The sequence below is a fragment of the Aureococcus anophagefferens genome (genome assembly GCF_000186865.1).
Source record: "Aureococcus anophagefferens unplaced genomic scaffold AURANscaffold_16, whole genome shotgun sequence".
Taxonomy (NCBI): Eukaryota; class Pelagophyceae; order Pelagomonadales; family Pelagomonadaceae; genus Aureococcus; species Aureococcus anophagefferens.
Window position 1 is genome coordinate 631,143 of NW_008705576.1, and position 27,643 is coordinate 658,785.

Genomic DNA, 27,643 nt, shown 5'->3' on the forward strand with positions numbered 1-27,643 from the left:
GAGCGACCTGCTCAAGGTCGCCGCGCGCCAGGCCTGCCAGTGGACGAAAGATAGCGATTACCGGACAAAAAATTAGGTCCAGCGGCGGCCCGGCAGTTCGATGCGCAGCCGGCAAAGTGGAGACGTAGGAGCTTCAGCGCAGAGAGCAGTAGATCTACTACTAGTAGTAGACCTGAGACCTCAAAGAGGCGTTCAAACCTCGAGGAGCTCATAAATGACACAGAGATCGGCGAGCACCGCTCCTCGCGTGACATGGCTCGCCGCCGCACCGTGACCCCCCGGCGCGCCGGGCGCCTCCTCTGTTGGTTATGCCTTGGCGCGTTTCTGATGGTCTGGATGGCCGTCGTCCTCATCACGCTGGACCATCATAGTCGCCAACTCGGCGTCGCCCACACGGAGCGCGTCGTGAAGCAATACATCGTGCGCGAGGAGGAAGCCATCGTTCGGGGCCACCGAATCATCGCCGGCAAGGTCCAGGGCGCGCTCGGCCTGAAGCGCGACGACGACGACGACGACGGCGCCGCCCGGGAGATGCCCGAGGAGCACGCGGTCGACGACTTCGACGACGACGACGACGACGACGCGGGCGACGACGACGCGGCTCGCGCGGACGACGACGACGCCGCCGCCGCGCGAAAGGCCGCGCGCGACGACGACGACGACGGCGCGGCGCGGCCGGCGGACCGGGCCGCGCGGCCGCCGCGGGCTCCGAAACGCCCGGGCGGCGCCGCGGCGGATCGTCCGCCGAGCTTCGAGGAGTTCCTCGAGCAGGAGGGCGTCGACCGCGACGTCCCTCCGAACCGCGCCGTCCCGCTCGTGGAGCGCCCGGAGCCGAACCGCGAGCCCCCCGCGGGCGTCGTCGACCACGGCATCCTCTTTTACGACGACGCGGCGTTCCGCTCCGAGAGCGTCGCGGCCATGCTCGCGCCCTACGCGCGGACGCGCGGCGGCGGCAGCTGCGAGGCCGACTTCGGCAACGGTTTGATCGACCGCTGGCGGGACGCGCGGAAGACGTACTGCGCGCCGCGGTCCGACGGGTCCGATCCCTCGCGGCCGCCCTCGCGCATCGACTGCTTCCTCCTGATGCAGACGGGCCACGCGGGCCACGGCGACAACCTGTGCGAGGCGACGAACGTGCGCCTCAACTTCGCGGACTTTGCCGACGGCGCGACGGCGACGAGGCAGTTCGAGCGCTACGTCGCCGCGAGGCACGCGGAGTGGGAGGCGCACGTGTCGTACCGCGAGGGCGCGCTCGCCGCGGACTGCGACGCGGATCCCGAGCTCTGGCAGGCGAAGCATTTTCCGGGCTGGAACGCGCACTGGGCCGACGCCTTCGCGCGCGTCGACGACCTGGAGTGCGACGTCTGGGAGGACGCGCCGACGCTCGTCGTCGAGCGCGACACCTTCGCGAACTTGTTCCACGACAGCGAGGACTTCGTGAACGCCTTCATCGCGCTCGCGGTGCTGCGCTGGTCCACGGCCGACCTGCAGATCCTCCTCACGGACATCTACCCCGAGGGGCCCTTCTGGGACATGTGGTCCAGGGTCTTCAGGGGCACGCGGCCGCCGCTGACCGCCTGGCAGATCGGCCAAAAGTACGGCGCCAAGAACGTCTGCTTCAAAAAGGTCGCCATCGGGATCCTGGGCGCCGCGGCGCCGACGACGCTCCACACGTCGAACACGAGGTGCAAGGCGTCGAGCGTCGTCCGCGCCTACAGCGACTTCGTGATCCGCGGCCTCGGCCTCCAGGGCGCCGCGCGCTACGCGGCGCCCGACGGGGACCCAAAGGACGTCGTCGTGACCTTCCTCGCGCGCCGGTCCTCGAGCGAGTGGCCCGAGAAGCGCTTCTGCGATTCCGAGACGTCCTTCTTCGACTGCGCGAAGCTCCAGCACCTGGGCGTCCGCGGCCTCGGGCGCACGATCAAGAACGACGCGGAGGTCGTCCGCGCGCTGAAATCCCTCGAGACCCGGTCCTTCGCGAACGGCGCGCGCGTGCGCTTCCGGGACGTCGACTACAACCTGCTGAGCTTCGAGGACCAGATCAAGGTCGACCTCGACACGGACGTCATGGTCGGGCCGCACGGCGCGGGGCTGCTCCACAACATCTTCATGCCCGACCGCGGCCACCTCGTCGAGCTCGGCATCGACGGCTCGTCGGGCCTGCGCCACTTCCACAACCTCGCGACGTGGCAGGGCCGCGCCTACACCGGCGGGCCCATGGCGAACCCGGTCCCCGTCGACCGGCTCCTGGCCGTCGTCGCCGCGGCCGTCGCGGGGCTGGACCTGTCGAAGCCGTACTAACCTTACGAACTCTGGAATGTACATGGGCTACGTAAAAAATTTGAAACCATTTTTACGGAGCGCCGTCGAAGGCGGGCCCCACGCCGAGCAGCCGGCGGGCGTCGTCGTCGGACGGCGCGCGCATGACCTGGAGCACGGAGACGACGAGCTCGAGCGCGAGGTCGCGGCCGGGGCAGATGCGCCCGCACGCGCGGTCGTCGAGCCCCGCGGCCCTGGCGGCGTCGACGCCGCCCGTGCGGTCGCCGACGCCGTTGAAGAAGGGGCACCGCGCCGCGGCGTCGAAGGCCGGTCGCGCGGCTCCGTCTTCGGGCGCTTTGCCGCCGTTCGCGGGGCGGTCGTAGGGCTTCCACTTGTCCGTCTCGTCGCCGAAGACGGCGGAGTTCTTGCCGTAGTTGCGGTAGTTGAGCATCATCTTCGTCCCCGCGGGGAACGCGACGTCATCGGACCCGATGCGCGTCGAGAACGGCCGCCGGCAGACCTGCGTCGTGCCTGTGTGGAAATCAAATCTTCAAACCGACTTCAATGTGCGCGTATTCAAACGGTAATGATCAGATTCTTCTATTGTGCTTCGAGAACTCGCCGAGAGCAATCGATTCGTCCAAAAATCAGCCGAATCGACTTCGATTTGACCGAGCTAGGGATTTCTGAAGTTTGGCCCCGATGTCCCAGCTCACTGGTTGATTTCCACACAGCGTCGTGCCGAAGACGCCCGGCGACAGGCGCTGGGCCTCCATCGCGCACAGCCGCAGCTTCGCCCGGTCGTCCCAGGGCCACGCGAAGGCCGCCGCGGCCAGCGGGTCCGCGAGGTTGCTCCACTTGTTGTGCTCGGGGAAGAGCTGCAGGAGCGCGTCGAGCGGCCCGAAGCAGCCCGCGAGCGCCATGATGGGCACGAGGGACGCGGCGAAGTCCTCGGCGGCGCAGAACTTGCCTTCGAAGCGGAGCTCCCGCAGCGCCGCCGCGTAGAGCGCCGCGATCTTCGCGTGGAGCTTCGGGAAGTGCTTCACGGGCCCCTCGCCGAGCATGTTCATCTCCCGGTGCAGGTAGCGCACGCCGTGGGGCGGGAACTCGCCCGCGTCCACGGGCGTGATGTTCGCCTCGAAGAGCAGCGCGAACGCGCCGTCGTCGATGTCCCTCATGCCCAAGACGCACCAGTGGACGAAGCGCACGACGAACGTCGGAAAATGCACGTTCGCCGCGTTGGCCGGGTCCTCGGCGCACGACGTCCGCAGCTTCCAGAGCAGCGCGGCCGCGACGGGGTCCCGCGGCCGCGCGCGCGCGATCGCGGCCGGCCCCGCGCAGTACTTGAAGACGAGCGCCCGGAGCTTCGCGTGCGCGGCCGTCGCGTCGTCGCCGTTCGGCAGCGCCAGCAGGAACGACGTCTCGCCGCCGATCTTCGGCATGACCTCCCCGCGCAGGTTGTACATGTGGAGGTGGAAGCCGCGGCCGCTCGGCTCGAGGAGCGACGTTTCGACCAGTCTCGGCTCCGCGACGACGACCTTCTGGCCGCAGCAAAAGTTCGCGCCGAACATGTCGTCGTAGTGGCCGTAGAAGGACCCGCCGAGGTACGTCGACGCGTGGAGCTCGCTGCCGAAGCCGACGCCGCAGCAGCGGCACCGCGGGTGCCGGATCGTGTAGCGGTCGAGGCGCTGGCAGAGGTCGAACTTGGTACGAAGCCACGCCGCGCGCTTCGGGTCCTTTTTGAGGACTTTGTGCGACGGCCACAGACAATACCCCGGGATGGGCTGCGACGGCGCCTTGTCGAGGCACGGGCCGAGGCGCAGCGTCGCCCAGCAGCACGTGTCGCAGGTGAACATGCACCAGGGATAGACGCAGTCGGTGACGCAGCCCAGCGGCTCGCAGCACGGGACGCGCGCGTCGCGCTCCATGGCCATGGGGGCGACGGCCGCCATTGCCAAAATCGAAGCCGGCGAGAACGCAGATCGCGTTTGCAGCGCGCGAACGAGCAGGGCTGCCAACAGATGTTGCCGAGGTGCGGTAAACTTTTGCCCCCATCTTCAGCCTCGATTTTTGGTTTCGACCATCAACCGTTCAGCTCTCCGTCGCGCGCGAGGCCCGAACGCAAAAATGGAGTCGGCAACCGCACCCCCGACGCTTCCGCCGGCCGCCGAGGACGCGACGCCCGCGACCAACAAGCGCGAGGCCGAGGCGCCGCCGGCGGAGGCGCCCGCTTCGAAGAGCGCCAAGGCCGCGCCCGAAGACGCCGCCGCCGCGGCGCCGGCGGCGGACGTGGCGCGCGACGTGCGGCGGAAGCGCCTCGAGACGCGCTACGTGGGCCAGACCTTCCTCGACGCCGAGTCGGCCGACGGCCCGCGGACCATCGCGCGCCTCGACTACGACGACGACGACGCGGTGTGGATCGCCGCGACGACGAAAGCCGACGGGAGCGACGAGCAGCCCTACTACCTCAACGGCGCGTCGGACATGGACGGCATGATCGAGGCCTACCGCGCGACGCGGCGGTCGGCGCCCGCGGCGCCGCCGGCGGACGCGGCGTGCCCGCCGGCGGCGGGCGCGTGGATCGAGGTGCTCTGGGAGGTCACGGACAACGAGACGGAGGAGGCGCGCGACGTCTGGTGGCGCGCGCGCGTCGAGGGGCGCACGCCCGGCGGCCACGTCATCGCCGGCGACGACGAGGTCCCGTCCGCGACCGTCGACGCGTTCCGCGTCCTCTACGTCGCGCGGCCCGAGCTCAGCGAGCCCGAGCCGACGGCCGCGACGGTCGCCTTCCTGTCGCGCCGCGCGCTCCTCGACGTCGACGGCGACTGCGTGCTCCAGTGGCGGCCCGAGGGGTCCGACGACGCGCCGCGCGACCTCGGCGCGGAGATCGCCGCCGAGGAGGCCGCGCTCTCGCCCGAGGAAGACGCGGCGCTCGCGGGCGGGCCGGCCGTCGTCCCCGTCGCGGACCTCGGCGCCGCCGTCGACGCGGCGCTGCGGGGCGCGCTCGGCAACGTCGCGGACCGGATGAACGCGCTCCCGCGCGACGCGCAGTGCGCCGTCGCCGACAAGATCGCGCAGGCCAAGGCCCACATGACCGCGGGGCTCCGGGCCCACCTCGACGCCCGGGCCGACCCGGCCGCGCCCATCACGCCCGCGGACATCCAGACCGTCCTCCGCTCCCTCCAGGGCGGCGCCTTCGGCACCGCCTGAGGACTCCCCCATGTAACATAAGCTGGCTCCCGAGCGCGCCGCGAAGGGGGGAGCCGCGCGCTGCACAACGTCAGGCGCCGCACACGGTCGCGTCGCAGGACCGGCATGCGAAGCGGCACGCCTCGTAGGCGTAGGCGCCGTCCGCGGCGCTCTTCTCCTCGCAGCGCTCGAGGCCGTCGCCCTCGACGACCCAGCGGCAGTTCTGCGACGCCTTCTTCTTGTACCACGTCGCGTCGTCCGCGCACGCCTCGCCGCAGGACCCGCACGTCTCCGGGCAGGCCTCGAACGCGTAGACGCCGTCGTCGTCCGTTTTCAGGCAGTTCTTCGCCGCCTTCTTCGCGACGTATTTTTCGCACGTGTTCTTCGACTTCTTCCGGTACCAGGACGTCGAGTCCGCGCAGGCGCTCGAGTCGTCGTCGCTCGAGCTCGCCGCGGAGAACTCGGCCGTGAAGGGCTCGTGGTAGCCGTCCTCGTCGTACTGGCTGCCCGTGTAGGCGCCGACGACGACGACCTTGCCCGAGTCCATGACGTGGACGTCCGTGATCTCGGGCGTGCCCTTGACGTACCACCGATTCTCCGCCCAGTCGTAGAAGTTCATGTAGCAGCACGTCCCCGCGCTCTGGCAGCACACGCCCTCGTCGTCCTCGTCGTCGATGCTGTCGCAGCCGTCGACGCCCGCGTAGCCGTCGCAGGTCGACCCGCCGCAGTCGAGCGTCTCGTCGTCGTAGTCGCACTCGTCCGGGTAGTCGGACCGCGACGTGCCGGGGTCCCGCGCGTCGAGCTCGGCCGTGAAGTCGAGCTCGGCGATGGACGCGCCCGACGCGCGGTCGCTCGTGCGGATCAGCGCCGCGCCGTCCACGTAGCCCGCGGAGTAGATGGCGTCCTCGGCGGCGGCGTAGGCGACGATCACCGGCCCGGAGCCCGGCAGCCAGAGGCCCCCGGTCTCGTCGAGCAGGATCGTCGACCCGTCGCCCGGGTCGATGCGCGCGTAGAACGAGTTCGAGCACAGCAGGAGCTCGGACCCCGTCCAGAACATGCGGGGCGTGCCCGAGTCCGTCTCGACGGCCGCCGTCCACAGGACCCCGCCGTCGTACTCGGCGATCTTCGCCACGCCGCGCGAGCTCGAGTCCGCGACGTTGCCGACGACGTAGAAGGCGTGGACGGCGTCGTCGTCGACGTGGTCGTCCCGGTGCACGAACAGGAAGCTGTCGACGTCGTCGAAGCCCAGGTCGTCCGCCGTCACCGTCCACTCCGCGTACTCGCCGTAGAACTTGACGAGGTCGTTCGACGCCTCGAGGACCAGGAAGTCCTGGCTGAAGTAGCGCTGGATCTGGTCGACGTCGGACCACGCGACGTCCAGCACGTAGGCGTCGTCCTCGTACCACTCCTCGACCGTGTAGGCGGCCGTGTTTTGCGTCGCGTCCTCGCAGTAGTACGTCACCTCGCCGTCGTCCATCTGCACGAAGGTGGGCGTCTCCTCGTAGGAGTCGCCGTCGCCCTCGGCGGGGAACTGGTTGATCTTGTAGGCCAGGCTGCCGTCGAGGATCGTGAGGTAGGGGTCGTCGTCGTAGTACTCCTGCCCATAGAGGACGATGCTCGAGCCGTCGGAGGCGCTGCCGCCGAAGTCGCCGCCGTCGCCCGTCGAGCCATCGTAATCCTCGATGCCGACGAAGGAGAGCGCCGCGGCGCGCCCGAGGAGCAGCGCGATCGCCGCTCGGAACGCTGCCATGCTGCGATGTGCAATGCCGCGCGATCAATGAATGAATGGCAGCTTTTTTCCAGCTTTATATCTGAATATCCACGACAAGCTGAGGTGATTGAGCATGCAACATGAACATTAACTGCGATGCGTGTGAAGCGTGGAACTAAGCCACAATATTAATAATGCTCATGGGAGAACCTCCAAGGCTGCCCGGATGGGTCGCCCTGGTCGCGGTCGCAGCTGCGGCCGCGGCACCGGCAACGCCCGAGGAGACGCTGGGCGCCCGCGCGGCGCGCTTCGTCGCCAGCCTCGCGGCGGCGGACCGGGCAGCCCTCGACGAGCGCATCGCGCGCAAGCGTTCCCTCGCCGCCGTGCCCGGCCTCCTCCCGGCCCTGCCGGACCACTTCGTGGCGACCGACGGCCGGCGGCTCGAGGACGCGGCGCCGCCCTGCGGCGCCTGGGAGCACTGCCCCTACGACGGCTACTACATGCCCCTCCGGACGCGCGTCGTCGCGGACGGCTCGTCCGTCTTCGTGGAGTACGCGACGTACTTCTGCTACAACGGCTACCTGAGCTGGTGCTCCCAGTGGTACGGCGGCCGGCGCGACGACGCGGGCCGCTTCGAGACGTGCTCCGACGCGTCGGACACGTTCTCGGGCAGCAGCACGTGGACCGTGCTCCTTCGGGACGTCGAGGTCGCCGCGACCTACGTCGACGCCAACGGCGCGACGTCCTACGCGCTCCGGGTCCGCGAGGCGGAGCACGGCTTCGTGGAGCGGGGCGACGACCGCTTCGTCGACGGCAAGTACATGCTCTGGCGCGGGCTCGAGCTCGACACGTGGTACGGCATGGACGACGTGCGCGCCAAGGCCGCGGAGGGCGACACGGAGTGGAACTCGGCCTTCGGCTACATCGAGAACATGAACGCCCTCGAATTCGACGACTGGGCCGCGGCCTACGACGACGAGGACGGCGACGAGGGCGAGGACCGGCGCCTCGAGGACGCCGATTTGACGTACGCGCTCGTCGGCGACCGCGTCACCTGGTACGAGGCCGCGGCGGTCTGCGACAAGGCCGGCGGCCGCCTCGCGGGCGTGGACGGCGACGACGCCGTCGGCGCCGTCGAGGCGTTCCTCGAGGGCGCGCTCGGCTCGTGGCGGCGGCGCCTCGACGAGGACTGCGAGTCGACGGCGTGGTACTGCGAGGACGGCTGGGTCCACATCGCCTACGACTGCGCCGGCGACGGCTGCGAGGACTGCGGGGGCGCCGCGCGGGCCATGGACGTCGACGAGGTCGCGTGGATCGTCGACGAGGACTGCGGCGGCGACGTGCGCCTCTGGTGCGACGACGACGTGCTCTGGTACGAGGACTGCTGGTCCGGCGACTCGGCGGCCCTCGGGAACCCGTTCTGCGGCGGCTGCGACGGCGGCGACGACGACGACGACGAGTGGGACGACGACGACGGCGACATCTGGGGCGCGTGGGTCGGCTTCCGGCAGGGCGAAAGCGGCGGCCTCGTCGACGTCGCCGGGGACGCGATCGGCGACGACGTCTGGGAGGCGGACGACGACTGGACCGCCGGGGAGTGCGGTCTCTGGGATCGCGACGGCTACTTCGAGGTCGAGCCCTGCGAGTACGGCCTCGCCGCGGTCTGCGAGTTCGACGACGACGTCTTCAGCTACTCGTACGCGTGGATCGAGGGCGTCGACGTGACGACGGACGAGGCCTGCGCCTACTCGCCGAGCTGCACCTGCGCCTGCGAGACCTGCGCCGACTTCCTCGAGGGCCGCTGCGGCACGGACTGCGCCGTCGACGAGGCCGAGGAGGTCTACGTCTACTGCCAGTGCGCCGACCACGACCACTGCACGGCGGAGAACTGGCGCAAGTTCCTCCCGGCGGACCCGTCCTACTACGTGCTCCGCGTCGCCGCGGACGGCGGCGACGCCTGCCCGCTCCTGCCGGAGGACCACGCGCGCGTCGAGTCCGGCGACTCGCAGCTCCGGAGGGAGGGCTGCGCGGTGCCCTTCGGCGACGGCTGCGAGGACGGCCGCTGCGACTCGGAATTGTCCAAGTTGGACGACGGTGCGGAGTCGTGCTACGACCACGGCCTGGAGATCGAGGCGGCCGTCCTGGGCATGGGCGAGCCCTACAGCTCGCCCGCGGTCTTCGCCGAGCTCCCGCGCGTCGACGTCGCCGCCGTCGACCGCGCGGCCAAGGCGTCCCTCGCGCTCGCCCTGGCCTGGCTCGCCGGCGCGCGCGCGGTCTGGGTGCTCCTCCCCTGGGCGGCGGCGGCGGACGACTGCGCGCTCGACCGCTGGACGTACGGCGACGCGACGGAGACGACGGGCGCGTGGGCGGACCTCGTCGGCGTCGCCGGCGCCGGCGGCTGCTACGAGGCCGGCGCCGCGTGGAGCGCCGTCGCCGTCGCCGCCGGCGACGCCGCCTACGACGACGACGCGAGCTGCGCCGCTCTGTGCGACGCGACGGACGGCTGCGACGTCTGGGAGCGCGGCCTCTTCTCCTTCGACGAGTGCTGCGAGCTCAAGGCGGCGCGCGGGTCGCGGCCCGCGGCGACGCGGGGCTGGGCGTCCGCGGGCGCGGCGGCCTGCGCCGACGGCCGCCTCGCGCTCCTCGACGGCCTCGAAGCGAGGACGCCCGGGGACGCGGACGTCGACGACGAGTGCTGGGTGCGGGGCCTGGGCTACGGCGCCGACGCGACGACGCCGGCCTGCGGCGCCGCGGCGCTCCTGGCCGTGGCCGCGCCGGCGGCGACGCTGGACCTGGGCACCGCGCGGGGCTGGTGGGGCGGCGCGGCGCTGGCGACGACGGCCGACGACGACATGGCCGCGGCGGACTGCCGCGCGTTCTGCGTCGCGACGGCGGGCTGCGGCGGCTGGCGCCTGAAGCGGGGCGCGTGCCTCGCCTACGACGACGTCGGCTGCGCGCCGTCCCTCGGCCGCATCTACGACTACGACGCGCCGGACGAGACGGTCTCCGGCGTGCCCGGCTGCGTGTCCGAGGACGACCTCGAGACGTCGTCGTGGTTCGACGAGTGCGACAGCCCGCGGTGCACGGAACCCGAGGGCGCGGGGCAGCGTCCTGTGGCGGTGACGATTTTCGAGAGATTTCGACCGGGAAAACGAAGAGAAATCGTCATCGTGATGCTTGGTAGGCGCGGGATCCTACGTGGGCGACACGTTCCGGCCGGCCAGCGGCTGCTACTTCGCCGTCGTCGAGCGGCCCGCCGTCGTCGACTGCCTCGAGGGGACGTGGTTCCTCGTCAACGGCGGCTCGAACGCGCTGACGTTCTTCAAGTGGCTCGCGGACCAGGTGTCGCCGGACCTCGTGAGCATGGGCGACACCTTCGAGTCCGAGGTCATCGACGTCGTCTTCGGCGCGGGCGGCGACGTCGAGTACGTGTTCAAGGGGAGCCTCTGCTCCTTCGGCCCCGTGAACTGCAACTACGGCGGGTCGCTGTCGCCCGACGCCTGGGATTCGCGGCACCGCACGTCCGTCGCCGCGGCGCTCGCGGCGCCGGCGTACGTCGCCGGCGGCACGCGGATCACGCTCGTCGTCGCGCAGTTCTACGACCAGACGTCCATGGCGCTCGAGGGCGTCGCCGGCGCGACGGCCTGGGCCGGTGCGAACTTCGTCTTCTACACGCAGTGCATGATCTGGTACCCCTGCCACCAGCAGGGCTGGTGCTACGCGCCGCGATTGGGGTCGTCGTACCTCGAGATCCGCGACGCGTTCGCGCGCGACGTCGACGCCGTCCTGGCCGTCGCGGAGCCCGTCTGCGCCCGGGCGAACGCCCACTGCTTCTTCGCGCCGGCGGCCTACAACACGCGGGCGTCGGGCGGCGGCCTGCCGGAGATCCTGAAGCCCAAGGTCGACGCGACGGCCTGGGCGCACCTCTGTGTGGAATTCAACCACTGGTTTGGGTGGTCCTGACCAGACTTGAGGATTCTCTAGCTCGGTCAAATCGAAGTCGATTCGGCTGATTTTTGGACGGATCGATCGCTCTCGTCGAGTTCTCGAAGCCCAGCTGAAGAGCTTGTGTCAAAACATTCGAATACGCTCACATTGAAGTCGGGTTGAAGATTTGGTTTCGGCACAGGCGCACCTCATCGACTGGACGGGCCTCGTCACGGACTGGATCCCCGAGGAGATCGTCGACGGCCACACGACGCCCTTCCCCCACATCACGGCCTACAACATGATCTGGAACACGGTCTGCGGCGACCTGCCGGCCGCGGGCTGCCCCGAGTACCTCGTCGCGGACAAATTATGCTTCGACGCGACGAACGGCGAGACGGGCGACTGGGTCATGGCGTCCGAGGTCGACTACTGCACCTACGCCAGGGTCGACGCCGTGCCCGTGTCCGTGAAGCTCCAGGCGCCGGCGACGGTCGCGGGCGCCGCGGGCCTCGCGGACTGCCTCTGGAACGCGCTCGGGCTCGGCGAGACCGGCGGCGCCTCCGGCTCCTCGAGCGCCAAGGAACTCTGCAAGCAGAAGAACCGCCTCTTCTGCGGCGGCGCCGGCGACGGCTGGGCGCTCGCGGGCGTGGGCTTCGGCGTCGCCGCGGCCCTCGCGGCCGCGGCGTTCTTCGCGGCGAAGAGGAAGCCGCCGCCCCGGCCCGAGGAGATGAAGGACGCCAAGGTCGCGCCCGTGGCCGTCGACGAGGCCAAGGAGGACCCCGCGCCCGCCACGCCCGTCGTCGTCGCGCCCTTCCGGCTCGAGCGGCTCGAGGGCCTGGGCCAGGGCAGCAAAAGAGAGCGAAATTCCCAACTTCAAAGGCTCCTATCTCGGCCGTTTTCCACTCGTTTTGGCTGATTTTTGGACGAGCGATCATCTCTCGGAACGGTCTCGAAGCGCGGATGCTTTTTCCGGAACGCGCACGCGCGGAACACTCACGTTGAAGCGACGTTGAATCACCCTTTTGCTGCCCAGGCCTAGGCGGCGCGCGCTACGTCGCGTCGGTCCACATCGTCCTCGGCCACCTCTTCGCCAAGGGCGCCGTCGACGACGTTTATTTGTACGGCTGGGGCTACACGTGGGTGCCCTTCTTCTTCATGCTCAGCGGCTACGTGCTGGCCCACAGCCGCCTCGCGTCGCGGGACCCGTCCAAGGTCGAGCGCCCGACGACGTACCTCGCGAAGCGCCTCGCGACGGTCTACCCGGCCTACGCCGTCGGGCTCTTCCTAGCCCTCGGCGTGCGCGTCGCGCGCGGCGTGGCGCTGCCGGAGACGAAATGGATGCTGTACCAGGCCTTTCTGCTCCAGGCCTTCGACCCGCGCGCGACGGAGCAGGTCTTCCAGTTCCACTCAGGGCAGGACAAGGGTGATTCAACGTCGCTTCAACGTGAGTGTTCCGCGCGCGCGCGTTCCGAGAAAAGCATCCACGCGTCGAGGCCGTTCCGAGAGATGATCGCTCGTCCAAAAGTCAGCCGAAACGAGTGGAAAATGGCCGAGCTAGGAGCGCCTTTGAAGTTGGGAATTTCGCACTCTTGTCCTGCCCAGGTTCCACTGCTGGTTCCTGAGCTGCCTGGTGCCCTACTGGCTCCTCTTCGGGCCCGTCTACGCCAAAGTCCGCAACGCGAGCCTCGAGGCCTGCTTCGCCGCCCTCGTCGTGTTGAGCCTCATCCCCTGGCTCCTCGTCTTGGTGCCCGAGCTCGCGGACGAGGACAACGAGTGGTACCGGCGCCACGCGGTCGGCGACACGAGCTCCGCGACGGATTTGTGGGTCGTCTTCCTCAAGTTCCACCCGCTCTGCTACTTCCACGTGTTTCTGTACGGCGTGGTCCTCGCGCGGCTCCGCGCGAACCTCAAGGCCGGCGCGGACGGCCCGCTCGCGCGGTTCCTCGGCGCCGTCGCGCGGGGCTCCGCGACGGCGGGCTTCGGCGGCCTGCTCCTCGTCTTCCTCGCGCGGGACCTGCGGCCCGCGGCGCACAAGCTGAGCTGCCGCCTGTCGATCCTCATGCCCCTCCCAGGGCAGCAAAAGAGAGCGAACTTCCCAACTTCAAAGGCTCCTTTCTCGGCCGTTTTCCTACTCGTTTCGGCTGATTTTTGGACGAGCGATCGCCTCTCGGAGCGTGGATGCTTTTTCCGGAACGCGCGCGCGCGGAACACTCACGTTGAAGCGACGTTGAATCACCCTTGTGCTGCCCAGGCCCCTCCAGGCCATGATCCTCGTGGGGCTGTCGCCCATCGACGCGGGCCGCGCGGAAGACCCGGTCGCCGCGGCCTTCGCGAAGCTGCCGGCCTTCTTCGGCGACATCTCCTACCCGCAGTACGTGCTCCAGTTCGTCGCCTACTCCTGCTGGCCCACCGTCGACGTCGACGTCGTCCCCTTCCTCCTCTACCTCACGGGCGGCTCGGCGCTGTTGGCCTACGGCGTCGTCAAGCCCGCCGCGGCGATCTGGCGCCGCTTCGCGGCGACGAGGCGGCGCGCGGCGATGCTTTTGGTCGCGCCCCTGGCCGTCGCCGCGGGGCTCGCTGCAGCCGCCGCGGCCTACGACGCCGATAAAGCGAAATCGTCGTCGTCGTCCGCGGCCGCCGGGGGCAACGGCACGAACGCGACGGTGTGGCTGGCCGCGGAGGCGCTCGACGTGCGCCTCAACTGGACGTCGTCGACGCGCGGCGCGCTCATCAACCCGAGCCTGCTCCTCGTGGACGGCGACATCGTCCGCGCGGCGCGCGCGCACGCGCTCCGGTCCGAGCGCGGCGAGGGCGCGTACCGCGTCCCGGGCGAGTCCTTCGTGCGCATCGTCGTCGAGGAGACGGCGTCCTGGAGCTCGGACATCGTCCTGGCCGCGGAGCCCTACGGCGGGAACCTGTCCGCGCCGTTCGACGAGTGGCGCCTCTGGGACCTCGACGGGGCCTCGCGACGGGCGCGCCGGCGTCGCTGTCGCGCCCGAGCCTGCTGAGCCACCTCGGCGACGGCGCGGCCTGGGGGGCGCTCTGCGAGCCCGTCGCCGCGTTCTACGAGGCCAACAACACGGTCGTGCGCAAGGTCGTCGGCGGCCCCGAGGACCCCAAACTCGTCGCGCTCCCGGGCGGCGGCGCCTGGGGCCTCGCGTTCAACTCCTACCCGCCGAAGCACCTCGCGGGCAACTGCGACGGCAAGGCGCGGGCCGTGTCGCAGATGTACCTCGCGCGGAACGGCGCCGCGCTCGCGAGCGGCGACGACGCGCCGGCCGTGCGCCTCGCCTGCGGCGAGACCGAGGCCGACGAGAAGAACTGGATCGCGCACGAACCGGCGTCCCTTTTGACTTCGCGCAACAACGGAAAAAACGCCATCCCTCTAGGCCTTCACGCACAACGACATGCTCCACTTCGTCTACAGCGTCCAGCCGCACGTCGTCGTCGCCGCGCGGCCCGGCGACGGCGCGTGCGTCGTGCGCCACGAGACGTCGTTCTCGCCCCTCGCGGCCGTCGCGGGCGAAGTCGCCGTGCGCGGGTCCGCGACGGCGGCGCCCTACGGCGGCAACTACCTCGCGCTGCTCCACACGCTCAGGGACGGCGCCTACGAGACGCTCGCCTACGAGTTCGCGGGCGCGCCGCCCTTTGGGATCACGCGCGTGTCGCGGCCCATCGAGCTCCAGGGCGGCGGCGCGGCGTTCCCCTCGTCGCTCCTCTACGCGCAGGGCAAGGTCGTGCTGGCCTACGGCGTCGACGACGCGTCGAGCCGCGCGCTGGTCATGTCCGCCGCCTACCTCGAGGAGCTGTTCGTCCAGGACGACGCCTGGTGCAACGCGACGGCGAGGTAGCCGGGGGCAAAGACCACCGGGCGTGCGCTGGCCTCTTTTTCTTGCTGACTTCTTTTGTTCATAATTTTTCCATCGATAAGGGACGCCATTTGAACCACCGTGACCCGCATGCGCTTACGCTCAGGCGGGCACTAGCGATTCCTTTTTCTGCATGGTCCAGTCGGACTCGGTCTCCTGGCCGAAGAAGACCCGGGAGATGGTGCCGTCGAAGGCGTCGCCGCGGATCGTGCCCCGGAGCGTGTGCTCCTGGACGCCCGAGTAGACGCCGCGGCGCGTGAAGCGGCTGAGGCGGAGCGTGATCTCGACCGTCGACGAGACGTCGTCCTCGGCGACGACGGTCCACGCGCCGCCCTCGCCCTTGGAGGGCAGCACGGCGACGTCGCCGCCCGGCTTGAGGACGCAGAGGGGCTCGCCGTCGGCGGTCTGCCACTCGCCGAGCATCGCGACCCGGCGCTCCGCGGCGGCGAGCGCCGCGACGCGCTCCGCGGCCGCCTCGGCCGCGAGCCGCTCCTTCTCCGCGGCGCGCGCGGCCTCGAGGGCCGCGAGGCGCTCCTTCTCCGCGGCGCGCTCGGCCTCGCGGTCCGCGGCCGCCTTGGCGTCGGCCGCGGCCACGGCCTTGGCGTAGGCCCGCTCCGCGACCTGGACGTCGGCCTCGGCCGCGGCGAGCGCGGCCGCCGCGGCCTCGGCGACGCGCGACTCGGCCTGGAGGGAGCTGACGACCAGGTTCTGCTCGAAGATGGGCGCCTCCTCGGCCTCGTCCGCGGCGAGCGCCGCGGCGGCCGCGGCCTTGGCCTCGGCGAGCGCGACGAGCGCGGCCTTGGCCTCGGCGAGCGCGGCCTTGGCCTCCTCGACGGCGCGCGTCTCGGCCTGGAGGGAGCTGATGACCAAGTTCTGCTGGAAGACGGGGGCCGCCGCGGCCTGGTCCGCGGCGAGCGCCGCGGCGGCCTCGGGCGCTGCGATGAAGCCACCGTCCGGCGAGCCCACGGCCGTCTGCTTCTTCGCGGCGTTGATGGACGCGCCGCGCGCCGGCGCGGCGCGGCGCGTATGCGAGAGGAAGCCGCTGGCCGCGGCCAGCAGGCCCAGGAGGAGCATGCGTCTGCACATCATTGCGCGCGCGAGCAGGTGTTCTTCATTTGAAGCCCCGTGTGGTCCTTGACGTCACCTGAGGCGCTTGAAGCCCACATTGCTGCTGAGCAAGCGGGCTGCCTATGCGCGCGCGCGCGCTGCTATTCCTGCTCTGCCTGCTCGCCCTGGCATCGGCGCGCATGGGCGGCAAGCGGCGGCCCCGCGCCGCCCTGCCGACGCTCAACGCGACGGAGCAGCAGCGCGTCTTCGAGCGCGCGACGGACGCGGTGCACGTCGCCGGCGCGGAGCCCTTCGGCTGCCCCGGCGACGCGTTCAACGTGTCCGTCGTCCACCTGCTGCGGGACGCGCCGCGCCTGGAGCGCTTCGTCGGCGCGATCCGGAACGCGTCCTACGACGTCCGCTTCGAGGTCTGGCCGGGCTTCGTCGTCGCGGAACGCCGCGACGAGCTCGACCACTACGTGCGGCGCGGCGTCGTCGACGCGCCCAAGGCGCGGAAGAGCCTGGGCAGCATCGGCGCGGCGCTGGCGCACCTGAGCCTCTGGGAGGCGCTGCTGCGCCGCGGCGCGGCGCTGAGCCTCGTCTTGGAAGACGACGCGACGTTCGAGCCTCCGACGCGCGCGCGGCTCTGCGCGGTCCTGGCGGCGCTCCGCGGGGGCTTCGACTACGTGAACCTCGCGGCGCTGCGGCCGCGGGGCGACGCCGTCGCGGGCCTGCCCGGCGTCGCGAGGGTCCGCAAGGAGCTCGTCGGGGAGCCCATGCCGAACGTCGTCATGAGCGCGTACGCGGTCACGGCCCGGGGCCTCCGGCGGCTGATGGACTGCTTCCTGCGGCGGCGGCCCGACATCTCGGGCTTCCACCAGAGCGGCCTCATCGACCGCTTCGTCTCCCAGTACTGCTTCTCCCGGGGCCCGCTCCGCGCGTTCGTCGTCGACGCGAAGAACGATACGGGGAGGGTCTTCGGCCACTACAACAAGGGCGCCCCGTCCGTGCGCAAGGCCATGAACGGCCGCGTACGACGACGATAGCATCGCGCGAAAATGATCACCCGTTAGTCCTGTCATTGTAGTAGATAAACCAAGTGGCAAGGATGAAAAAGAGTTATCTAATTCCACCAACAGCGAAAGTCCCCGCGCGGCCCGGCGGCGGCTCGTGCGTCCGGGAGAGCGAGTCGACGGCGACGAGGATGAGGTCCTCGTCCGTGCCGTGGGCCGCGCGCGCGCGGTGGAGGTCCGCCAGGCCGATGGCGTGGTCCTCGCCCGCGGACGCCGGGTCCTTGTAGAGGACGCGGCCCGCGGCGTCCAAACCCGTGAGCACGATGTAGTGGCCCGTGTAGGAGTAGGGCAACGACGCGATGGCGCGGCCCACGGCCGTGCGCGAGTAGAGGAAGCGCAGGTCCACGAGCGCGATGACCAGCGCGCGGTGCGTCCCCAGAAGCTCGCCGAGCGCGTCCGACGGCACCGTGCCCTTCCTCAAACAAATCTCGCCCGCGAAGGCCCGCTCGAAGAGGCCCGCCACGCGCCGCTCGTCCAAGGACAGCTCGCGCTTGTAGAAGGACATGTCCCGGTAGGACGGGTCGCAGCCCAAGGTTTTCGTCGCGAACACAAACCTAACTCCGAACGCCTTCAGCGCAAAGGCCAGGTCCACGGTCCAGACGCTCCGCGTGCCGCAGGCCGCGTGCACGCGGTCCCAGGTCGCGTCGTAGCGCGGGAACTCGGCCGCGCTCAGCACCATGAGCACGCACGCGAGGCCGCAGTCCCACGCCATGCGCTGGCGGACGTGCGCCACGACGGCCGCCGACGTCTCGGCGAAGGGGCTCGGCGGCCGCCGGTGCCGCGGAAGCGGCGCCTCGTCGTCGAGGCAGAGGAGGCGCCGCAGGTCGCGCGCGTCGAGGACCTCCAGGGCCTCGGCGACGGGCGTCGGCGTCACTTGGGACGCGTGCTCCGTCGCGCGCTTCTTGCTCGCCGGGCCCGCCATGGACCGCAGCCGCGACAGGCCGCGCGACACGACCGACGGACGCTGGCGGTCCGCCATTATAGGGTGTCTGCGGCGCGGGCTACGGTGCATCGGTGGGCACGGCGCAGCGGCTCAGGTGACGGCGCTTGCTTGCGTCGTCGACGCCGCTTCGGAGGCCTCCGGCCTGCGAGGCCTCCTGCGCGCCGGGCGCGCGCGTCGGCCCTATGCGTCGCCCGTCGCCGCGCTGAGACAACCACACCCCGCACGCGCCCCTTCTCGTTCGAAACACAGGACCGGTGAAGGGTGGGTTATGTGTATACGCGCGCGCCGCCGCCGCGCGCGCGCCGCGCGGGCGTCCCGGGGCTGCGGGCCCGCGCGCGCGGCGTCCGCGGCGTCCGCTCTACTTCCACCAGGGCTTGAGGCCCGTGCGGAAGTCGGTCTCCGTCCAGGGCGAGAAGGTGACGACGCCCTTGTCGTCCGTGATGTGCGCGAGCGCAAGGGAGAGCGGCGCGGGGCCGCGGACGACCTTGCCCGTCTGGTCGTACTGGGAGCCGTGGCAGGGGCACATGTACTTGTTGGCGGCCTTGTTCCAGGGCACGACGCAGCCGAGGTGCGTGCAGACGGCGTTGATGCCGTAGTCGCGGATCGTCTTGTCCTCGTCGACGATGAGGTACGTCGCGTCGCCCTTGAGGCCCTGGACGAGCTCGCGGTCCCCGACCTTGTGGCTGCCGAGCCAGGAGTCGAAGGTCACGGCGTCGCCGGCCTTGGTGAGCGCCGGCAGGCCGCCGCCGCCGCCGCCGCCGCCGCGCGGGATGAAGAAGAGCACGTACGGGATCGCGAGGCCGCCGACGGCCGGGAGCACGCCCCCGAACAGCAGCACGAGGTTCATGATGTTCCGCCGCTCCATGTCGGGCACGAAGGAGCCCTCCTCGACGAGCGCCTAGGAGGGGGGACGCGGTGAGCCGACGGTGAATCGAACGCGGCGAAGCGATCGCGCGCGTTCTCTCTTTCACGTTCGGGGTACGGGGGCGCGTCGTGCGCGTCCTCCGTGCGGGGGGCGCCCGCGAGCCCGCGGGGGGGCGCTCGCAGGGGCACCGGCGCAACCCGTGGAGTAACCGGGCCGGGGTTCGGCCAACTTGACGTTTCCTCCGCCCGGCTCCCGCGGATGGCCCCGGGACCCCCGGGCGGGGGGTGCGACGCGCGGACACACTTCCCAATTCTATCGCGCTCGCCCTCGGAGCGGCGCGCCCTCCACCCACCCCCATCAGAGCGAGAAAAGGAGCCAGCCGAAGAACGGGCGACGATCCCCGCGGTTCAAGCCGTTTCGGACGCGGAAGCGCACCATCTGCGGGGCGGTCGCGATCTGGCGCACCTGCGCCTTGGTGCTGAACGCCGCGGGGGCCACGAGGGCCGAGGCCGTGGCTGCCAGGCAAGCGATAACGAGCTTCATTGCGACGTCTACGAGGGCAAGATTGCGTGCTGACGATAGTCCTCGCGCCGGGGATCGGAGCACGGCACGAGCAGGCAAACGAAGACGAGTACGCATCCGTGCCCTTCTAGATGTACACTTCGCTCGCGTTCATTCCACGCCGCCGCAACGGGTCCTGCGGCGCCGCTCCGAGCCCCGAGAGCGAGCGCTCCGCACGAAGATGGTACTCGGCGCCGTCGGCGCGCGCCGCGCGGCTCACTAGGGGTGACCCCAACTCAAGCTTGGGGGGGATTGGACCGAGATCGTGGAGCTTGCCAAGCGGCTTCAAGCGCCCCCGAAGAGAACGTGCCTCTCCAAGTTCGCTTACGTCGGCCCTCGAGGCCTCAGCGCGCAGGCGGAGCCCCGGCCAATTCGGAGAGCGCGATGCGCCGAGTCCCAGAGCTGTGAGTCTGCGCCCTCCGCCGCCGCCAGCGCAATGGTCTGCGCCCTGCGCCGCCGCCAGCGCCACGGCAAGACCGCGAAAGACAGACCACCAACACGCGCGGAACAGCTCGACGGCACGTTCTCCTGGGACTACGCCGCGTCGCGCCGCCGCCTAGCGAACGACGAGGACCTCCGACTGGGCCTCAACTGCTGCGCCGTCTGCGCCGGCGCGCCGCTGCTGTCCTGCGACGCCTGCGGCCGCATCGTCTACTGCTCGGCGCGGTGCCGCGCGCTCGACGGCCGCGCGCACCGACGGGCGTGCGGAACGCTGCGAACGGTGCCGCCGGAGCGGCTGGAGGACATGGGCGTCGAGGAGGACGTCGACGAGGCCGCCGCGGATCTCGGCGACGTCGCGACGCTACCGACGATCCTGACACATTGGCGCGACCCAACGGCCGCGCTCGCGATGTCCTTCCCGCTGTCCGCGGCGTGGGCGGCGGCGGAGTTTCCCCGCGTCGCGAGAGCCCCGCGGACGAAGCGCCTCACGATCCACGTGCTCGGCGCCGCCCCGCCGGAGTGCGCGGCGCCGCCCCAGTGGTGGGCCGCCGCGCTGGGACGGCCGGTCACCGTCGTGCTCGTGGGACCGCAGGCGACCGCGCGGCCCGACCGCGAAAAAGACGGCGCTCGACTCCTCTACCGCCGCGGCGCCTACGAGAACGCGACGCTGCCGCCGGCGAGCCTCATCTTGGGCTTTAACATGGGCATCACGGACGAGGCCTACGGCTGGCGGCCCGCGCTCGCCGCGGCGCCGCGGGGGGTCCCCTTGGTGACGTTCGCGCACTCTCGCCTCGAGGCCGCGCGCGAGCGCCGGTGCCTGCGCCGGGACCACGGCGCGGTGGGGTTCTCCGCGCTGCGCGCGAACCCCTTCCACGCGCCGCGCTGGAAGCAGAGCGGCGTCGTCGCGAACGACGTCTACCGCAAGCACAGCCACGCGCAGTGCTGCGTCCTGGATCTGCTGTGATAAAAACTGGGCACGAAACCCCCCGTGGTGAATCAAACTTAGACCGCCCCGACGCCCAACACGTGCACGAGGCGGTCGTCGGCGAGGAGCTCGAAGATGAACGCGATGGCGATGGCGACCGTCGCGGTCTTCGTGTTGATGAGCTCCACGGGCGCGGCCTCGACGCCCGGCAGCACGCCCAGGGGCTCGTCGCGCAGGTCGAAGGCGTTGACGACGCAGGCCTCCACCGACGACACGACGGGCTTGTTCACCGCGGACGTGACCTGGTGCGCGAGTTCGTCGATGAACTCGCCGTCCAAGTTCAGCGCGGGCGCGCGGCGCCAGTGCTTGATGCCCGCGTCCTCGGCGACCTCGCGGTACTCGATGTCGATCTCTTCGAGGGTTTCGATGTGCTCGGAGACGAAGGAGATGGGCACGACGACGATGCGCTCGCACCCGCGGCCGCCGATGGCCTCGAGCGCCGCGTCCGTGTAGGGCTCGAGCCACTTGACGGGCCCCACGCGGCTCTGGAAGCAGAGCTCGTAGGACGCCGGGTGCGGGTGGAGCTTCCGGGCCTGCTCGCTCACGAGCCGCACGGTCTTCTCGATGTGGCCCTTGTAGGGGTCGCCCGCCTCCTCGATGTAGGACACGGGCACGCCGTGGGCCGAGAAGAGCACCGTCGGCGGCGGCTCGCCGGGGTTGAGCGGGCCCACGTCGCGCATGAGGCCGTCGAGCTCCTCCGCGACCAACCGCGCGACCAAGTTCACGTAGCCGCGCGAGTCGTGCCACGAGGGGACGACGGTGTGGCTCGCCATGAGCTGCGGGTGGCTCGCCTGCATCTCCGAGAGGAGGGCCCGCAGGCTCGACCCCGTCGTCGAGATGCTGAAGTGGGGGTAGAGCGGCAGCACGACGGCCGACGTGCACCCGTCGGCGACGGCCTTGTCCAGGGCCTCGTCGGTGAACGGGTGCCAGTAGCGCATGGCGACGTAGGACTTGTACTCGACGCCCGAGCCGCCGCTGTTCAAAGCCTCCTCCAGGAGCCGCCCCTGCTCCATCGTGTACATGGTGATGGGGCTCCCGCCGCCGATCGATTCGTAGGCGGCGCGGCTCTTCGGCGCGCGCCGCGTCGCGATGAGCCAGGCGAGAGCCGTCTGCAGGCCGCCGATGGCCGAGGGGAGCCGGATGATGTCGGGGTCCGCGAAGAGGTTGTAGAGGAAGGGCTCGACGTCCGCCGTCGTCTGGGGGCCGCCGAGGTTTAAGAGGAGGATGGCGACCTTCTCCTTCGTGTTTAAAGTTTGTTGCTGGACCGGGGGCTCGAGGGTCGCCGCTGGTCTCCGCGACGGTGTCGCGCGCGGGGCGGGGCGCAGGAAGGCGTTCGCCACGAGCAGCGGCAGCAGCAGTGGTCGGCGCATGCTGTCCAGCTCGCCTCACCAGTCCTTGGCCGGGGTCGGTGCTCCTTTCGTCGCCCGTCCCGCGGCGCGCGCGGCGGCGCTGGGAGGCGTGAGATGGGTTCTGTCGGTCGTGGCGGCGCGGGGGCGCGGCGGCGGCGCGACGGGGGGCAGGGGCTGCTGTTAGGGTCTGGGCTTGCGGCGCGCACGGCGCCGCGGCGGAATAGTTCCCAATCTTGCCCTCCTTGAAGGCCTGGAGGAGTCCCCTTGAGGAGGATCTTGGCGACGGCCTCCATCTGCGCCTGCGAATCGGCCTGGGAGATGGCGCTCGCGTTCGCGGTGGTCTTGCGGCGCAGGTGGAGCTTGGCCGCGCACGTCTTCTCGCCCGGCGCCGGCCGACCGCCACATCGCGTCGCACGCTCGCGTGCTAACGTCCGAGCCACAGGACGGTGCGACACGGTACGGTACCCGTGCCCGAACGAGTTCCACGGGGCGGTCGCCCTCGGCCTCTCGCTGGCGCCGCTCATAAACGATGTCTCCAGCTGCTCCATGCTCAATGCGATCAAGTTCGTCACTAAACTCAATGGCCGCACCCCGCACTCGCCAGGCGCTTGTGCCACGCCATGCGCCGCTGCTCGGCTCGCCGGCGCACCGCCAGCGCACGCAGAGGCGTACGCAGTTGCCGATCCGCCTTGGCGCTTGAACAGATCCCGCGAGGGTACATTGCCTTGCAGTGAAGGACAGTCGTAGATCGTCTGAAGTGGTCGACATTCCTCCGTCGCCGGCCCCGTCGTAGCAAGATCGAGCTCGTCGCGACTGCTACCTGTAGCATGCCCGCCATGCGCACGGCCCTCGCGGCCCTCGCGCTGCTCGGCACCGCGTCGGCGTTCGTCGCCCCGACCTCGAGCAACCTCAAGCTCCGCACGAGCGCCAACGCGCCGCTCTACTCGACCATCGACAAGAAGACCGAGGACGTGTCGCTCAGCTCCGGCGGCGGCATGTTCACGACGTCGAAGCCCGAGGACCGCCGCATCGGCCAAGTCGAGCGCGCGCCCGCGTCCGGGCGCCCGCCCACGCCCCGCCCCCCGCGCCGCCGCGCGCCGCCGCGGAAGAAAAGATCCGCCGAACCTCAACCCACACCCCCAGGTACCTCGGCGCCAAGGACGGCTCGACGCCCGGCCGCGCGCCGCTCAAGATCGTCTACGTCGTCCTCGAGTCGCAGTACCAGAGCTCCATGACCCAGGCCGTGAAGCAGATCAACGCGAACGCGAACTCTGGCGTCGGCGTCGAGTGCGTGGGCTACCTCCTCGAGGAGCTCCGCGACGAGGCGAACGTGGCGGCCTTCAAGAAGGACGTCGCCGAGGCCAACGTCTTCATCGGGTCGCTCATCTTCGTCCAGGAGCTCGCGGAGGTCGTCCGCGACGTCGTCGAGGCCGAGCGGGACCGCCTCGACGCCGTGCTGGTCTTCCCGTCCATGCCCGAGGTCATGCGCCTCAACAAGGTCGGCGGCTTCACCATGGCGTCCCTGGGCCAGTCCAAGTCCGTCGTCTCCGAGTTCATGAAGAAGAAGAAGTCCGACGACGGGTCGTCGTTCGAGGAGGCGATGCTCAAGCTGCTCCGCACGCTGCCCAAGGTGCTCAAGTACCTGCCCGGCGACAAGGCCAAGGACGCCAAGTCCTTCATGATGTCCTTCCAGTACTGGCTCGGCGGCTCGCCGGAGAATTTGCAGTCCATGATCATGTCGCTCGCGACGACGTACGTGCCCGCCGTCGCCGACGCGGCCGACGCGTCCGCGCTCGACGCCGAGGGCCTCATCGCCGAGCCCGTGCTCCTCCCGGACAAGGGCATCTGGCACCCGCTGGGCCCCGAGGTCTACCAGGACGTCAACGAGTACTTTAATTGGTACGAGACGACGCACGCGCCCGCCGCGGGCCTCGCCGAGGACGCGCCCGTCGTCGGCGTCGTGCTCCAGAAGTCGCACATCAACACGGGCGACGCGGGCCACTACGTGTCCCTCATCTCCGAGCTCGAGGCCCGGGGCGCCAAGGTCGTCTGCATCTACAGCGGCGGCCTCGACTTCTCCGGCCCCGTGAAGGAGTACTTCTACCGCGTCGGCGGCGTCGCCGTCGACTCCGTCATCAACCTCACGGGCTTCGCCCTCGTCGGCGGGCCGGCGTCCCAGGACCACCCCAAGGCCGTCGAGACGCTCAAGGCCCTCGGCGTGCCCTACCTCTGCGCCGTGCCCCTCGTCTTCCAGTCGTTCCAGGAGTGGGAGGCGTCCGAGCTCGGCCTCCACCCCGTGCAGGTCGCGCTCCAGGTGTCGCTCCCCGAGCTCGACGGCGCCATCGAGCCCATCATCTACGCGGGCCGCGAGGGCGCCACGGGCAAGTCCGTGCCCCTCGACGACCGCATCTCCGTCCTCGCGCAGCGGAGCCTCAAGTGGGCGACGCTGCGCCGCAAGGAGAACAAGGACAAGAAGGTCGCGGTGACCATCTTCTCCTTCCCGCCGGACAAGGGCAACGTCGGCACGGCGGCCTACCTCGACGTCTTCGGCTCCATCCTCGCCGTCGCCAAGGAGCTCAAGGCGCGCGGCTACGATTTGGGAGATACGGACCCGGACGCCATGGAGCCGGGAGACTTGATGGACATGGTCCTCAACGACAAGGAGGCGAAATTCGACTCGCCGAACCTCAACGTCGTCCACAAGATGACCATGGAGGAGTACGAGCGCTTGTGCCCCTACCAGAACGACCTCCACGAGAACTGGGGCCCGCCGCCGGGCCACCTCAACTCGGACGGCCAGAACCTCCTCGTCTTCGGCGCCAAGTTCGGCAACGTCTTCGTCGGCGTCCAGCCGTCCTTCGGCTACGAGGGCGACCCCATGCGCCTCCTCTTCTCCAAGTCCGCGTCGCCCCACCACGGCTTCGCGGCCTACTACACGTACCTCGAGTCGGTCTTCGAGGCCGACGCGGTGCTCCACTTCGGCACGCACGGCTCCCTCGAGTTCATGCCCGGCAAGCAGGTCGGCATGTCCGGCGAGTGCTACCCGGACCGCCTCGCGGGCACGATCCCCAACCTCTACTACTACGCGGCGAACAACCCGTCGGAGGCGACGATCGCGAAGCGCCGCAGTTACGCGGCGACGATCTCGTACCTCACGCCGCCGGCGGAGAACGCGGGCTTGTACAAGGGCCTGAAGGAGCTCTCGGAGCTCGTGTCGTCCTACCAGGGCCTCCGCGAGAACGAGGCGCGCGGCCCGTCCATCGTCAACTCGATCATCTCCGCGGCGTACACGTGCAACCTCGACAAGGACATCAGGGACCTGCCCGCGGACGACTTCGACTCCAAGACCGTCGATCTGGAGGCCCGCGACAACGTCGTCGGCGCCGTCTACCGCCGCCTCATGGAGATCGAGAGCCGCCTCCTGCCCATGGGCCTCCACACGGTCGGCGTGCCGCCGACGGCCGAGGAGGCCATCGCGACGCTCGTGTCCATCGCGGAGATCGACCGCCCCGAGGACGACATCCTCGGCCTGCCCCGCATCCTCGCCAACGCCAAGGGCCGCAAGCTCGAGGAGATCTACCGCAACGCGAACGAGGGCATCCTCGGCGACGTCGAGCTCCTCCAGCAGATCACGGAGGCGACGCGCGCGGCCGTCCGCGCCATGGTCCAGGAGTCGACGGACTCCACGGGCCGCGTCAAGGAGGTCACGCCCATGGCGAAGCTCATGGGCTCCATGATGGGCGCCGCGCCCTACCGCCAGGCCCTCGAGAAGACGGGCTTCGCGTCCGCGGCGGGCGACGCGGCGCTGACGCCGCTCTTCGAGTACCTCGAGTTCTGCCTCCGCCAGGTCGTCGCCGACAACGAGCTCGGCGCCTTGGTGGATGCTCTCGACGGCACCTACATCGAGCCCGGGCCCGGCGGCGACCCCATCCGCAACCCCGCCGTGCTCCCCACGGGCAAGAACATGCACGCGCTCGACCCCCAGTCCATCCCGACCACCGCGGCCGTCGAGTGCGCGAACCGCGTCGTCGAGAAGCTCCTCGAGCGCCTCGAGCGCGACAACGGCGCGCTCCCGGAATCCGTGGCCTTCACGCTCTGGGGCACGGACAACATCAAGACCTACGGCGAGTCCCTCGCCCAGGTTTTGGGCCTCGTCGGCGTGCGCCCCGTGCCCGACGCGCTCGGCCGCGTGAACAAGCTCGAGCTCATCCCCCTGGAGGAGCTCGGCCGCCCGCGCGTCGACGTCGTCGTCTCGTGCTCGGGCGTCTTCCGCGACCTCTTCATCAACCAGATGAACCTGCTCGACCGCGCCGTGAAGATGGCCGCCGAGGCCGACGAGCCCCTGGACCAGAACTACGTGCGCAAGCACGCCATGGAGCAGGCCGAGGAGATGGGCGTCTCCGTCCGCGAGGCCGCGACGCGCGTCTTCTCCAACGCCGCGGGCTCCTACAGCGCCAACGTCGGCCTCGCCATCGAGAACGGCGGCTGGGAGTCCGAGTCGCAGCTCCAGGAGCAGTTCATCGGCCGCAAGGGCTTCGCGTTCAACGCGGACAAGCCCGGCATGATGACCCAGTCCACGGACATGTTCAAGGCCGCGCTGTCGACCGTCGACGTGACCTTCCAGAACCTCGACTCCTCCGAGATTTCGATTTCCGACGTGAGCCACTACTACGACTCGGACCCGACCAAGGTCGTCGCGGGCCTCCGCAAGGACGGCAAGAAGCCGTCGTCCATGATGGCCGACACGACGACGGCCAACGCGCAGGTCCGCTCGCTCTCCGAGACGGTCCGCCTCGACGCGCGCACGAAGCTCCTGAACCCCAAGTTCTACGAGGGCATGCTCGCGTCCGGCTACGAGGGCACGCGCGAGATCACGAAGCGCCTGCGCAACACCATGGGCTGGTCCGCGACGGCGGGCGAGGTCGACAACTTCGTCTACGAGGACGCGAACGACACCTTCATCAAGGACGAGGCCATGCAGAAGCGCCTGCTCGAGACGAACCCCAACGCGTTCCGCGACATGGTCACGACCTTCCTCGAGGCCAACGGCCGCGGCTACTGGGACACGGACGAGGAGAACCTCGAGCGGCTCCAGGAGCTCTACCAGGAGGTCGAGGACAAGCTCGAGGGCATCTCCAACTAGCTTCGCCGCCCGAAAAAAAAAAAACACTCGCAGTGTGATCGGACCCAAGCACGACACCCGCGGCGGCGGCCATCGCCGGGCCCGCGCGCTCTCCCACCGACGGGGATCGGAGCCGCGCGCCCCCACTCGCATCGACACCACTAACGATCATGCCTACTACGCCCGTCGTGTCGTGGCTAGCGTCACACGTTACTGAACAGGTTGATGAGTTGTGTTGTGGCTAGTGTTACACGTTACTGAACAGCGTGATGTCGCCGGCCATGACGCCCGACGCGTAG

The 27,643-nt window shown here is 70.2% G+C and overlaps 7 protein-coding genes across 7 annotated transcripts; 3 read left to right on the forward strand and 4 right to left on the reverse strand.

Annotated features, from left to right (window-relative positions):
* Positions 1-252: 252 nt before the first annotated feature.
* On the forward strand, positions 253-2,301 carry AURANDRAFT_65709 (hypothetical protein; the record flags this gene model as incomplete). The annotated part of the gene is made up of 1 exon (XM_009040655.1): positions 253-2,301. One exon carries the CDS (start codon positions 253-255, stop codon positions 2,299-2,301), a length of 2,049 nt encoding a protein of 682 aa, XP_009038903.1.
* Positions 2,302-2,738: 437 nt separating this feature from the next.
* On the reverse strand, positions 2,739-7,198 carry AURANDRAFT_65710 (hypothetical protein; the record flags this gene model as incomplete). Its single annotated transcript, XM_009040726.1, has 3 exons — positions 2,739-2,790; positions 2,992-4,181; positions 5,555-7,198. 3 exons carry the CDS (start codon positions 7,196-7,198, stop codon positions 2,739-2,741), a joined length of 2,886 nt encoding a protein of 961 aa, XP_009038974.1.
* Positions 7,199-7,353: 155 nt separating this feature from the next.
* On the forward strand, positions 7,354-15,017 carry AURANDRAFT_72013 (hypothetical protein; the record flags this gene model as incomplete). The annotated part of the gene is made up of 7 exons (XM_009040656.1): positions 7,354-10,267; positions 10,344-11,089; positions 11,289-11,994; positions 12,123-12,522; positions 12,692-13,138; positions 13,341-14,417; positions 14,479-15,017. The coding sequence occupies 6 exons, from the start codon at positions 7,354-7,356 to the stop codon at positions 14,095-14,097; spliced, it is 5,970 nt and encodes a 1,989-aa protein (XP_009038904.1).
* Positions 15,018-17,196: 2,179 nt separating this feature from the next.
* AURANDRAFT_5414 (hypothetical protein) lies at positions 17,197-17,811 on the reverse strand (the record flags this gene model as incomplete). Its single annotated transcript, XM_009040595.1, has 1 exon — positions 17,197-17,811. A coding segment is annotated over one exon (615 nt), but the record flags the coding sequence as incomplete, so codon positions are not given.
* Positions 17,812-18,379: 568 nt separating this feature from the next.
* Positions 18,380-18,886, reverse strand: petC (hypothetical protein; the record flags this gene model as incomplete). Its single annotated transcript, XM_009040725.1, has 1 exon — positions 18,380-18,886. The coding sequence occupies one exon, from the start codon at positions 18,884-18,886 to the stop codon at positions 18,380-18,382; it is 507 nt and encodes a 168-aa protein (XP_009038973.1).
* Positions 18,887-21,070: 2,184 nt separating this feature from the next.
* On the reverse strand, positions 21,071-22,111 carry AURANDRAFT_2093 (hypothetical protein; the record flags this gene model as incomplete). Its single annotated transcript, XM_009040589.1, has 1 exon — positions 21,071-22,111. A coding segment is annotated over one exon (1,041 nt), but the record flags the coding sequence as incomplete, so codon positions are not given.
* Positions 22,112-23,058: 947 nt separating this feature from the next.
* CMC1 (hypothetical protein) lies at positions 23,059-27,643 on the forward strand (the record flags this gene model as incomplete). The annotated part of the gene is made up of 3 exons (XM_009040657.1): positions 23,059-23,276; positions 23,366-27,332; positions 27,590-27,643. The coding sequence occupies 3 exons, from the start codon at positions 23,059-23,061 to the stop codon at positions 27,641-27,643; spliced, it is 4,239 nt and encodes a 1,412-aa protein (XP_009038905.1).